The sequence below is a fragment of the Cyprinodon tularosa genome, unplaced genomic scaffold, assembly GCF_016077235.1.
Source record: "Cyprinodon tularosa strain WSP-4 unplaced genomic scaffold, ASM1607723v1 ctg225, whole genome shotgun sequence".
NCBI lineage: Eukaryota > Metazoa > Chordata > Actinopteri > Cyprinodontiformes > Cyprinodontidae > Cyprinodon > Cyprinodon tularosa.
The window spans coordinates 756,323-770,799 of record NW_024038839.1 but is presented as its reverse complement, the minus strand read 5'-3'; the positions used below and the strand labels follow the sequence as shown (position 1 = coordinate 770,799).

The 14,477-nt window shown below is 38.4% G+C and overlaps 1 protein-coding gene across 1 annotated transcript; it reads right to left on the bottom strand.

Annotated features, from left to right (window-relative positions):
• Positions 1–10: 10 nt before the first annotated feature.
• LOC119784398 lies at positions 11–9,865 on the bottom strand. The gene is made up of 5 exons (XM_038286431.1): positions 9,737–9,865; positions 5,174–5,252; positions 2,549–4,890; positions 1,940–2,001; positions 11–65 (listed from the first exon to the last, which is right to left on the bottom strand). Exons 3-5 carry the CDS (start codon positions 4,514–4,516, stop codon positions 26–28), a joined length of 2,070 nt encoding a protein of 689 aa, XP_038142359.1. The 5' UTR covers positions 4,517–4,890; positions 5,174–5,252; positions 9,737–9,865; the 3' UTR covers positions 11–25.
• Positions 9,866–14,477: the final 4,612 nt, after the last annotated feature.

Sequence of the window (14,477 nt, the reverse complement as noted above, 5' to 3'; positions counted from 1 at the left end):
AATAGTGAATTAATAGTATAGACAATTACCTTTGATCTTGTTTCCCGTGATGCCAGTCTGGATATCTGTAATATAGACATGTAAACAATTACCTAAGATGAAATGGGTCAGAGTTTAACAGCAGAAAGATTTCTGCATTAGAGAGAGGCATTCATAAAACACCTAAGAGGTTTACAAAAACAAACCGCACAGCTTGATTCAATTAAGAAAACCCTTTAATGGAGTGTTGCATTAATAGCCAAATTCCTCCTACATTCTGTGCCATTTTCAACCCTTTTTACAGCTACTGGCTATAAAATAAGAATATCATGAAAGAGTAAATTATTTTGATAATTTCATTCCAAAAGTGAAAATTGGATTATATTCATTCATTACACACAGACTTATATATTTTATATATACGTTTATTTCTATTAATCTTTAGGATTGCAACTGATGACTAATGAAAACCCAGAAGTCAGTATTTTAGAAAATGTTTATATTACTTAAGACCAAAATAGAAAAAACTTTTACAAAACTCTTTGCCAATTTTGAAAAAGTATTAACATTAACAACAACAAAAAAGTTGTTTATGTTAAAAAAAAAAACAACCTAACAAAAAGTATGAGTCTGTACAGCACTTAATACTTTGTTGGGGCTCCCTTTGCCTGGATTATTACACCTAAAGAACATCCTCTTCACAGTACCCCATAGATGTACTATGGGGTACTGTGAAGCGCTGAGTTTTCTGACCGAATCAGAAAAGTGATACGATGGTCCCTAAATATGACGTGGTAGTTTTGGCACAGTGTGCAGGTTTCAAGACGTATTGGTAAATTAAATCTACATCTCCATAAATTCGGTCGGCTGCTGGAAGGATAAGGTGCTCTAAAACTTGCTGGTCGATGGTTGCAGTGACCTTGGACCTCAGAAAACACAATTGATCAACACGGGCAGACGGCATAAAAATAAAATCCCTGACTGGGGAAATGTTACACCGGAAAGTAAGCAACATGGATTCCATCTCTCCCCTCTTCTTCCAGATTTTGGAACCTTTTTTTCCAAAGGAAATGCAAAAAGTATTTTCATCGGAGAAAACTCTGGACGACGCAGCAGCAGTCCAGTCCTTTTTGTCTTAACCCAGGAAAGACAGGGACGATGTCTCTTGTTCAAGAGCGGATCGATACAAGGAATGCAGCAGATATAACTCATGTCTTGCTTGAAGCACCGACTCCAGCTGTAGTCCAGTCTTTGTGAACCTCCCCCACATTTCTAAATAGGTCTTGCTTCACAATCCTTGCGAGGTGCAGCCAACCCCATTGCTTGTAGACCTTTTTATACCACATCTTTTCCTTCACAACACACATTAATGTGCATAGATACATACCTCTGAACAGCCAGCCTCCTAAGCAATGAATGTCTTGCCCTTCTAGTGCAATGCTTGCCTTTTGGATAACCGTCAAGGCAGCTTTCTTCTCCATGATTGTGTAGCCTACAGAACTAAACTGATCTTTGCATGTGTTTTGATTTAATTAGCTGATTAGTTTGTGAAACCAGGTGTCTAATATTTTTCTAAATATCCAAGTCTTAAAATTCTGGTAAAACTCTTAAATGCGTTTAGGGTCTTAAACTTGCGAATGCCTTTGAAAATATCAAGCTATAATATAGCCATTATACAGCTTGTCCGATCCCAACATGAAGGTTTCCTCTCTCCTCAAAAAATGAGTACATCAATAATCTGTATCAAAATGGTGCCTAACTGTTCTAGGCAGTTCCTACACACTGCTGTTTGGCTCAAGAAAAAAGAAAGTCAGACTACAACTTGGAAATATGATTAACTTAATACACTATTAGCGAAGGTTGTGGTCTTTCAATGAATTGCCTGATAAGGAGAACCAGTGTTTTCACCATTTATTAATAATAAGAAAGGTAAATGTATCTGGAGAAAGAAAAAACTAACTCTCTCTGAAGTAACTTGCAGTTCTCGCGGTGGAGGGTGGTCTTACGATGGGAAGCCAATTCCTGGTTGTGAGAAGAGACAAAAAATGTTAAGAAGTTTCCAGAGGGTAAGCCGTTTTTTAAATTACCTTTTTTCAAAGACTTAAAAAAAAAAATACACCGAACAAATTTGTTTAACATTTCTTTTTTTTTAAATTAAAATCAGCATACAGAATAAAAACAACAAAGAAAAGGAATCCTGTGCTGTGGTCAGGTCTGAGGTAGCTCTCTTCAGTTATCTTCATGTTTTGCAATGGTTTTCCAAGTGGGACTTGATCAGGACAATGAGTGAAGGGCAGGAGGATGAGGAGACAAGGATAACATGACACCGGTTCTCATGAGAATTTGTAGGAGAAAAACAAGTCTACTTCATGGGTAACAAATACAATGAAAAAACATAACATCGTAAACACCATTTATGTTTGAAATGGTTAAAAAATAGCTTAAGACTAGGGATTGACGGATACAGGTGTTTTAAGCTAATGCTCATTCAAGTCTGAGCTTTCAATCAAATATTCAACAAAAAAAGACAGACCAGTAAATCAAAAATAGAACACCCTTAATGACTTACCTTTACGTTGTTAGATGAGACGTTACAAAGAGTGCAGCGATGTGGAAAGCCTGGTGGCGTGACATCTAAATAGTCATTGATCTTGGACTGCCTTGGTACTCCCTTGAAAACCTTGTTCTTCTTTAGATCCAATTCGCTGTAAGCAGACTTTACCAAACTATGGCGTTTATCTGCTTCAGTGTTTGACCGACGTGGAGGAGGAGCAAGTGATTTAGAAACAAAAGCATATGAAGCACTGCGTTCCGCGGATGAAGAATATGGCTGTAATGCCTCTTCTTGGGATTTAGTTTGCCTCATCATGTCGGTGTTCTTGGAGTCTGTTGTTAATTTACTTCCTTGAGACGTTTGCTTTAGTTCTTCTGGTGCTGGTTTTTCCTTTACCTGCTCTTTAGCTACCCCGGCAGGATGTTTGTGGGTTTTACTCGGATCATCAGTAGGACTACTTTGCTTACCATCACCTTCACCTGGTGGTGAGTTAGGTGGTTTTGATTTTTCTGAATCTTGAGCTTCCACTTGTGGAGTACCCGGTTTGCGATAGTGTCTATAAGACAAATTGGATATTTTCCTTTCTTCTGCAATTTGCTTTGAAATAATAAAAGGAATGAAACCAATCTTTGGTGCCTGGTTCTGGCTCTGCAATGGCTCAATGGGATCTGCATGGGTCGTCGGCTCTTTAGGAGCATCCCCGTCTGCCTCTGGTGGAATAAAGGAGGCAGAACTTTTTTTAGAGACCAACGCTGGTTGGTTTAGTCCCCTCATAGATGGGTCTGTGTTTTTATTTTGGGTAATCAACGAGCTAGGGGTGTTTTGAGAAGCCTGGATTGGTTGAGACTGTGGCCTACCAGGTAGATTTCTGGTTTGAAGACTCCCAGACCTGCTAGTAGATGTCAGTCTTGAAGAAAAATCTGTCGACTCAAGTAAAGGAATTGGCAAGCTGGTCTTCACTTCGGTAGTATTTTTTCCCGATGTTTCTTTAGATCTGCTTCTGCTAGAGGTATCGTTCTTACGTCTAGTCTCATGACTGATGACATTTTCATTTTTCTCCCCAACCACAGTATAACTCCTAGTATGTCCATAGTCCATCACTTTGGCAGGTTTCAAGAACCTTGTAAAGATATCGTCTTGGAACATCTCTGGCTCTCTTGTGTCTTTAGGCTCGTCCTGTCCAAAAAAGCTTGTGGAGGGTTGGGGGTCAGAGCAGGATTGTGTTGAAGATGTTTTCTTCTTCATATGGATGATCTGTTTCAAGATCATATCGATATTATCAGAATTTATTTGATCTTCAGGTAACATCAGGAGATAATCCAAGTCTTCTTTTTCAAGTCCAAAGCGCTGTAGGAGAACACCAGCAAGGTCTGAAGTAGACTGGAGTTGAGATACCTCATTGCTCTGTTTGCCTGGAGTTGGATTATCATAACTTCTTGCTACAGACAGAGATTCCCTATTGTGTTGTCTCTCGCCAGAAAAACACCTACCATCGCTGGTGCTGGGATGGTGAGATGAAACTGAGGGCTGAAATTTCCCAGGATTACCCTCTGAAGGGATCTTACAAATCTGCAACCAACTCAAAGAGTTGCTGTCACTTTCATCATCAGATTCTCCATCTCTGTCAGTATCATCAAAGGATGGCACACTTCTGGTGGTGGATGAAAAGCTTAAAGGCGGAGTTACAGTGTCCTCTCGAATTCTGCTGTCAAGGAACCCAGCTGATCTTTCAAAGTCCCTTTCTGACATCACCATTCTCTGTTCAGACCTATAAGTCATTGGAATATCTAGTATTCGAGGGACTCTTCTTCCTGAAGTTTCCAAAGATGGTGGAGAACGCTGCCTTTCTGGATCAGGATCAATAAGTCGCTGTGCCCTCCAGTTGTCCATCTCTGAATATCTACTAGAGATTGGCCTAGTGGGCTGACCTTGGGTAGGATTTTGATTCCTTGAATTATAGGGATTAAACGGTGGTAATGACATGGTTTTACCAATACCAATAGATTAACGCCCCCCCACAGAAGAGCAGAGTGGTGCCTAAGTCAGTTTCTTAAAAATTGGATAGCAGATAGTTAATGTATTACCACCATCGCATTGTGGACCTGCATCAGCGCTACCTAAATGTTCAGTTTAAACGACACATGGGGGGAAAAAAATTATCTCTCTGGGGGTAGCCATACATCTCTGAGAGTTGAGACATAAGTCCAAAAGCAAAAGAAAAGAAAATGTTGAACGCAAATGTGTTCTGAATATGGAGTAGAACTGGTCCTCCAAAGATTTAAGCCATCACCAGGACAGTCTTAAGGCCTCTCAGAAGCTTCACCGTCTTCCGAGGTTTAAGAGAGTTCAGTTGTCCACTACCAAAAGAAAACAGAGAGAGTGACACATCAGAGTTGGTAGAAGATAGAAACCAGGGGTTAAAGATGAAATAGTTCCAAACAGAAAAAAAAATATTTTCTTACACAAGAATACGCAATGACAAAGACCAAAATGTGAAACAGAATATCCAACAAAATAATCATTATATAGTGGTCATATAGTAAGACACCAAACTTGAATGAATGACTTGAATTTTCCGAAGAGAAAAACTGCTGAAGAGACGAGCGTCGGTCGGCCTGGAACCACATCCTCTAAACTCACCTCAGTCGTTTATGTAGTGCAACAGGAATGCAGAAGATTCGAGATTCTTGCACTTCCTCAGTCGACATTCAACAAAAGTCTGGGAAAAAGGCGAAGAACAACCTGGTTTAAGAGACATTCAAGATAATTACAAGTACGTTACATTCAGAACACACAGTTGATTCAAAGGTGTTGTCAATCCATTGTGTTGAGGAATAGGGCGTGTGTGGACAGAAACAAAACAGCCGCGAGCATGCTTCAGTGGCACAGTGGTTGGCACACACGACACATTGGAGGTTTTAAGGGCTGGTTATACTCCTGCAGCAGTGTGTCACAGTGGGCTTGTCGCAGATATTTTTGATTTATGCCCAACATTGAAAAGTGGTCTGCGCTATGTTATTCCACGCAACAATGCAAGAGGAACAATCACGAACTAGCCGTGGGTAACCAAGGCGGTGAGGAAGTGGAAAAATGCAGAGGGCAAGTTTGTGCGACAATGGAGGGACAACGAGGGCGAAAAGGAGCGGGGATCCAGGTGGAAAGAAGGGTCCCAGGGTTCTCGCGCTCCTCGGTCTTATAGCTGGTCCATCTTCACGAGTCGTTTTCCACAATGGTGGTCATACAAACAAAACAAGCCAATAAATGTACCAAACAGGAAATATGTATAGTGCAGAGCAGATCTAGATTTGACCAATCAGAGGCCTTTTTGGAGAGGTGCACCAGAGTGTGTGCGGGAGGTCTCTCCCCCTCTCTCATAGCCCCTTCCTGTGAGCCCACTGTACTAAAAATGAGTCACTAGTGCCGTAAAAACCTAAAAATAAATAAATAACCAGCCGCAAACAATTCAAACGTAAAAACTAGTTAAGAAAGCCAATTGTTGACAACTTCTGGACTGGATGCTCACATAGAAAGGCCCTTTACAGGATTTATATACAGGGATGTCCTGCTTTGAAACCAACAATTTATGACTTTAGTTTAGGCCAACAATTTTTAAAAAAAATAAAAAAATAAAATCTAAACAAAAAAAGTTACATGTGAACAACTTTTGCAGAAGGGACCAACTCCTTTAAAGCTTCAAAAGAGCACAATCAGCAGACAGAAAACACTGTGGTATGCCATAACCATCTGCTGGCAGTACTTGCATATCCATCAAATTGGCAGGTTCTCCACCTTAGCTCCAGGTTCAGTGAACACCAACTTTCTTATTTAACTCAGATCACTTCCTTCTTGGCATCTGATATTCCTTTTTTTTTTTTTTTTACACTTGATGATGGACTGTCTATTCTGTCGGCTTGTACCAGAGTAAACAAGGAAGTAACGGAGCAAAGCAAACCCCAGCAGAGGCATGAAAACAAGAGCAAAGTCTCCTGGATAGATGTCAAAATGTTCTCAGAAATACTGCATGAAAGTCCAGTTGCCTCCAATTTATGCCTGTTTTTGTGGTAACCATGACCCAGGCATGACTAAGGCATGCTTTTCTTTAACTCGTTCCATACATCCTCATTATTATATTAACTGCACCTCCAGTCAAATATCAAGTTAACCATAGAGAAAAGAAAAGGTTTGGATGAAAATTTATTTCCAAGCAAGGAAACGCACATCCACATAGGTGCAAGGCCTAATTCTCCACGTCCCAACCTTTCTCCTTCTCCTTAATGCAACATTTCCCTTTAGAGAAAAATCTGTGCTCCATCACATCAGAATTAAATGCCATTTATTAAGTCTGTTAATCACTCATTTATTCAAGCCAGGTGTTTAGAGTCAGGAGAAAAAAAGCCCCAAAACAGGCAGCTTTATGTCACAGTTTATAGACATTCGGTTTTATTTTAAAGAGCCTAATTTATCTTCCACTTCTCAACCTCAGTAGTTTTTGACAGCATATTACAAAACCAACTGAACAGATCACTGTAAAAGTATACATAATGTTGAAATGAATGATCATCAAAGTGCATACAAACAGCTTAACAATGTAGATTATTGGTCATTTAGACCAGTGGTTTTTAAACTCAGTCCGCAGAACCAACCATCCTGTATGATTTTCACACACCTGCAGGCCCCTGCAGCCTTAGCGGGTTGCTGAGGGGGGAGTGCTGGAGCAGAGACACGTCATGCTAGTACTTTGTACTGATGAATATGTGTACTACCATGATAACAACAAAATTGATAATTAAAAACTTAATTAATTCAAAGAATTAATGAAGTATGCACGCCATATTACAAGAAATTTCAAATACTGCTTCTTTAAGACATTATTTACATAAAGCAGAGGATTTTTTTCTCACAAAACACGATTTATATCACTGAAAGTAGTTCCCACATTAAATCATATTCTTTGCATTTGCTTGTTTGGTATGATTAAAATCGCGGATCTTGACCTGGTCAGCTGCACTCGGTCCGAATACACTTTTATAGACGCATCTAAAACACGCACACAGGTCAGGTTATCCTAAGGACTGAGTTTGAAAACCACTTAGACCAGAGGCCTGCATCATGAAGCTGGATTACTAGGCTAGAGAGACAACTTCAGCCTCAACCCTGACTATCCAGTACCACGAAGCTAGTCACCATGGTAACGTACTGGGAACAGCAAACCTGCTGTAGGGCAGGCTAGCTTTCAGGATTGACCTGAATCCTAGAAAACGGTCCAGCCAGCAGCCCATCAGCTGGTCGAGAAACAATGACATGAGCTTTTAATGAAGACCTGATGTAATTCAGAGGGAAAAAGAAACGTTCAATACAACAACAATGCAATAAAATACCTTAAAAATCAAATGGTTAAAACAAAATATTATCCAGACAAGTCGAGTAGTTCATTTTTCCTTTGCTTTCTTTTTGAGATACCGTCCTTTTTAATTTTCTGTATTCTAAATGTATAATGTCCTCATACACCCTGGGCATTCACTTGTTTCTTGAATATTTGATATAAGAAGCTAAATAAAAAAATATATTACAAAAATCAGAGTGCAAATTGAGAGAAGATAATTTGGAGTATTGGGAGAGTGGTTAGAGCAGTGTGCTTGTGCTCTGAATATTATTTTTATCACTATGACAATTAGCTGGAATCGTGGTTCGGAGAGTGCATTACTCACTGCATCACAGACTGCATGTATGGCCATGCTGCCTGAACACAATATATAACAAAAAGATTTTATGCCATGGCAGGTTAGTCAATATATGGACTTCTGTGAAATTTCATATTCATCAATTTCTAAAAATCAGGCTGTTTTTTCTTGTTTGCTGTAACAGTGTAAATGAGAAGGGTAGATATTGCAATGAAGTAGAGCTGCAACAAATAATTTTTCAAATCGGTTGATTATTTTTTCAATTAAACAACTAATAATCGGATAGCCAAAGGATCCTCAAAGAAGATTTTTCACAGAATTAAAACCAGGGGAAACTAAAACTCTACCGCTTGAGGACTTCTGGATAGAGCATATTAACAGAAGAAAACATTGTTTTAAAGTTAAAGCAAAATGTTTAACTATTTTTTTGTACAATTTAGTTATATATAACTGTTCTGAGTGAGTCGCTCTGTCAGCTTAAGGAATGTTTTAAAGTCTCTATACTCCAGTTAACGTTTAATGGATTACTAAATTAGTTGACGATCATTTCAATAATCTGGATTAATCCGGTTAATTGTTTCCGCCCTACACTGAAGCTGCTCTGATAGGGGACTAATAGTAAACCTCCAGTTAAAAAAATTAAAAAAGTTTCTGAAAAAGCTCAGAAATCAGGATAATTTCACTCAGATGATCCACCTCTTGTATTAATACGATGCAATCATGGCATCATCTTGATTGTATCCCATACATCATTGAATTAAAAAGTCCCACCAACCAGATGAAATTATGTTTTTGTGTTATTCACATTGTTGCGGTTTAGTTAATCTAGATTGGATGGGAGTAAGTTTACTTTAACACACCTGCTTAAGGTCTGAATAAGGTATAAGTCTGAATAATCACCAAACTTAGGCCCAAAAGGCTATAAACTGCCCCTACCTTCTATGTATTTGCATCAGTATTCAGTTAGCACTAAGACACATTTTCTTTCACACTTATAACAGACATTTTCATACTTGTAATGAACATTTTAGCATTCTGTGTGTTATTAAAAGCAGTTTTGGCTGACCAAAGCAATTTCTCCTACTGAACAATTGGCTGAAATGTTTCAAATATATAAAACTGAAGTAAATAACATAAGAGCAGTCTATGATTGCTGATCTAGCATGTTAGCTTAGAAGCTAAAAGAAGAAAAAAATGAGCAAATCAGCCTTTGGCAGGTTTATCCAAAATATATATGACGCGTAATTAAACCCACTACCGTAAGAGGACGTAAATTAGGAGCTAATTTAGTATAAATGCAGGAGATTTTCCTACAGTTTCACTTTCAGGCTAGCAGCTAACGTTAGCCTCCTGCACTAAGTTCAATGAACACCATTGAGGGAGATGAACAGGAAACCGACGTTAAAAATTAATGAAATTTTTTTTGTGCGTTCAGGAAGATAAAAATAAAACCAACAACAACAAAAAAAAATAAAAATAAACGAAATGTTTTTTATGCATAAAATATAAAAACGTAACGTACGTATATCCTAGGCCTTCGAAGGAAGTTCTTCTTCTTCGTCTGTATGGGACTTTATCGGTGGTTGCCACGCAACGAAATGTCCCATTACCGCCACCAACTGGTAGGGAGTGTGGATCTGAACGGCTACTACTTATACTTAACAAAATCAACAAAATAAAATGAACAAAACCTTAATTAATATAAGATAATGAAAAACAATTACATAACACTTATCTCTTGAGTTCCTTCTAAGGATTTCTGTTAAATTAAAGCATATTCTTTCCTTTTTAAGATTTTGAAGCATTTCCCTCCTATTTCTTTCATATTATACAGTCTACCATAGCAAGTTCAATTGTCTCTTGTTGCTCACAGTATTCACACCTACCAGTGTTATGTTTACCTATTTTGAGTAAAGTACAGTTTAATCCATTTATGACCAAAACTAAGTCTTTTTCTTTCTTATATTTCCTTATATTTTGCAGACTGGGGTCTTTTGAAGTGCAAGGAGTACTCCTAAAGACCTTCTATGACTCTGTTGTGGCATCAGCCATCTTCTATGGAGCTCTCTGTTGGAGCAGTAGATTATCTGTAGCTGAGAGAAAGCAGCTGGAGAAGCTGATCAGGAAGGCCAGCTCTGTGATTGGATGCCCTCTGGTCTCAGTGCAGGATGTGGGAAAAAAAAGGATCCTAACCAAAGTAACATCTCTGTTGGATAATGTCTCCCACCCCACACATGAAGCTGGTGCTGAACTGGAGAGCTCCTTCACTAACAGACTGCTTTACCCTAATGCACCAGGGAGCGTTATCACAGATCCTTCCTCCCAGTGGCTGTAAGACTTTATAACCATCACTGCTCCCAACAGCCTCAATAAATTATTACATTCATGCTGTTTTTGCACAGTTTCTACCTATGTTAGTTAAATAACATGCTGCTGTCATATTACACATCTCTGATGTTGCTATTTTTCAAAAACTGTAAAAATGTCCATACTTTCATATTGGTTATTTATTCTCCAGGTGCACAGCTTTACAGTACAGAGTTGTATGTGTTTATCTTTTAACTCATCACTATTATGTTATTCTTATACACTTTTGTGTGACCATTTTTTCTATAATCTTTTTGCTGCTGTAAACAGCAGAACTTCCCCATTGTGGGACACTAATGGGATCTTCTCTTCTATTCCTTAATGCACATCTCATTTCTCCCACTCTCCTCTGAATCATGTCAAACCCCTGCCCTTTCCTCTCTTCTTCCCATTGCTTTTGCCACCTTTCCTTCAGTCTGTTTGATGATGCTCTTTGTTTCCATCTAACTAATTTTAACTTACACATGGACGGCTTCTCTTTTTGTAGCCTCCTTTGCAGCCTTATCTGCCATTTCATTTCCTTTAACTCCCCTGTGTGCTGGTACCCACAACAATATGACTCTTGTCCCCATCATTTGAATTCTGTATGTTTGCTGGATTTCTATTAAAACATGTGTTCTTCTATCTGAGAGACTTCTCTGTAAACTAATTAGTGATGACGATGAATCTGAACAAATAACCACTCTCAATGGTCTTATTTCATCAACCCATTTCACTGCAAACAGAATTGCTAGCTGATATATTATCACTGTTCTTCTTTCCTATTATGATATCAAACTCTGGAACAATAACAGATACTCATATCTTGCAGTAACTGTTAATATATGCCTGTATTGTATGTGAATTCAAATGACACCCCCTGTCCTTTTCTTTCTTTTCTAATAGTGTAAGATCTACTTCCGCCTTAGGTAGTTCAGGGAGCGTTATCACAGATCCTTCCTCCCAGCAGCTGTAAGACTCTATAACCATCACTGTTCCCAACCACCTCAATACGTTGTTACATTCAGGCTGACTTTGCACAGTTGATACAACTCTTTACAGTACAGTATTTCATTTGTTTATTTTTTTAACTCTTCACTATTATGTTATAAAGCCCACATTTGTGTGACTATTTTTCTATAATCTTTTTGCTACTGTAACAGAACCTTCCTATGGTGGGACAATAAAGGGATTTTATATCCTTTTCTATTCTAGTATCCAAGGTGGCACTGCTGGCAGTGGTACTGTTGGACCGAACTTTAAATCTGTTCATTCCAACTCCATTGCTTTTTGTATAACTGCTTTTACTCTCCCTCTTCTCCATTCCCCAACAAGATTTTAAAGTGCTTTGTGCTGGATGATCTTCACTATGGCCCTGTAAATTAGCCCAATAATTCATTTAAATTATATGCTACTTCTTCATGTCTTCAAATGTTGGACTCTGTTTACCATGCCTTATTAGGGTTCATCACAAACTGTAGAGCCATGACATCACTGTGACCTTTGCTCTCAGGTGGGATGGTCTTCCCTCCCTAATAGAAGGCAGTGCCATTGGTACACGTTTATTTAAGGACTGAGTCTTGGATTACTGCCCTCTTACATTTGTACCTCACTTACACAAAAAATCATGGCTTCTTCTTCCTTGATATCCATTGATCAGCTGTTGCTCACTGTTCATTTTGCCCACACAGAACTGGGGAAGAAAGCCTTTAGGCACGCAGCTCCTTGTGCGTGGAATTTATTTTTACAAAGAAACTGGAAGTTTTTATCTTTAAATGCTTTTAAGTTGAAAGAATTTGAAGCAGCCTCAATGATCTGTAATTGTTTTACTTGAAATGTTTTTTAATGTACCTGTCATTTAATTTAATGTATCTCTGTTTCTTATTTAACTTTGCTGCCTCTTGGCCAGGACTCCTTTGAAAAAGAGGTTTTTATTCACAATGGGATTTTTTTTCTTCTGGTTAAATAAAAAAAATATATATATATATAAAAACTGAATGCTTCTCAACTCAAGTGGCATTTCATCCATTTCCACCTGCAGTGCTGCTGTTAAGCTTGTTTTAAAAGCCCCTTTACATAACCTCAAAGCCTGAAACTGGATGTTGTCCAATTTTTTTAGAGATGTAGAAGTTCTTATTTGAAAGATAATTGTGTCTAAAATGTGAAGACTGCCAGCTCCTGCTATGGGGTCTGAACCCGGAAACCAATTCTCACAGCTCCTCAACAGCAGATAGTTTTTTTGCCCAAATTTATATTGTTTTAACTTTAGATTAACTTTACCTTCTTCAAACGCCTTGCTCTGTACTTATTTAAAAAGCTCTACCAAAAAGTAAAACCCAGCAATGATCTTCATCATTGTTTTGGTCTAGAATGACACATGCTTCTCATGTGGTGCATTCACACATCCATGTTCAAATGTATGGTCAAATTCAGACTAAGCAAATGCCTTTTAAAACCTTTTATTCCTTTTTGTTTTTTTTATTCAATGAATCAAGGAATACAAATTACAGCGGATTTTCGTTTCAGAGAGTTGATTTCATTTCTCTGTACTTGTGACAGTGTAATGACAGTTAAACAAAAAAAATGATTACTACTCTAAGTGGGTTTCTCTGTCAGCTAAAGGAATGTTTTAGAGTCTCTATATTCCATTTAATAATCAATCCATTACTAAATTAGTTGACGATTATTTCAATAAACGATCAATCATGATTAATCCGACAGCTCTAGTTAAAACCAGTGGCTAGATTTTCTACCACTTTTGGCCGAGCAATGGAAGCCTGACTAATGCAAAAGAGGAAATCACTACAATAATCAGAATCAGCCCTAATCACCTATCTGTCTTTACATAGTTAGTATTTAACTCCGCCCACATCGTATATAAAAACAGCCAATGTGCAATATTCATCCTGGCGTTAGTTACATCCAGTTTAAATCAACATAGTAGTTCCATAAAACCTTTTTAACTCTAAAACAAGTTTCAGAGGCTGAGAGGAAGCCGACCAATCAGAGCAGACTGTGAGACCCCAGCTGCTTCCTCATTGGAGTTTTAAGCAAGCGTTAGTCTAAGAGGTCTGACAAATGGTTTTGAAAGATCAAACACAGAAAAAATTGTGTTGAAGCATTTTTGGGACATCAAAGCTACCATCAATTAAAAATTTTTTTCTGTAAAAAACTAATATATGGTATTGTATGTGCTCTTTTATCCTATTTTTTCCCCTCAAAGTTTCACACTTAGATAGATCCCGTAAAAATTCAAAAAATATCCACTGGACTTGGTTTTCAAGATTAAAGACGTTTCGCCACCTCTCCAGGAAGCTTTCTCAATTCAAATGTCTGGATCCGCAGTGAGTTTGAGTCTTATATAGACAACGCCTTGTATCGCTTGGAAACATGCAATGGTAACCGATGAATGGGTCGTTAGTTCCATCGTTAGCCTGTAATATCTGAACCTGTCTATGATTCTAGGGGTCGGTCGTTAAAGGGGGGATTGCCATTAAGGGGGGGGGGGGGGTTGTCTTCTATAATACCTGAAACCTGTCTATGATTGACAGGTTTCAGGTATTATAGAAGACAATCCCCCCTTTAACGACCGACCCCTAGAATCATAGACAGGTTCAGATATTACAGGCTAACGATGGAACTAACGACCCACTCATCGGTTACCATTGCATGTTTCCAAGCGATACAAGGCCTTGTCTATATAAAGACTCAAACTCACTGCGGATCCAGACATTTGAATTGAGAAAGCTTCCTGGAGAGGTGGCGAAACGTCTTCAAATCTTGAAAACCAAGTCCAGTGGATATTTTTTGAATTTTTATGGGATGACTATGACCTGGATGACTGAGAACCTTCATCAACACTTAGATAGAGTACAATTTAAGCGATGGAAACTAAAGTTTGACTCCTCCGTTTTTGC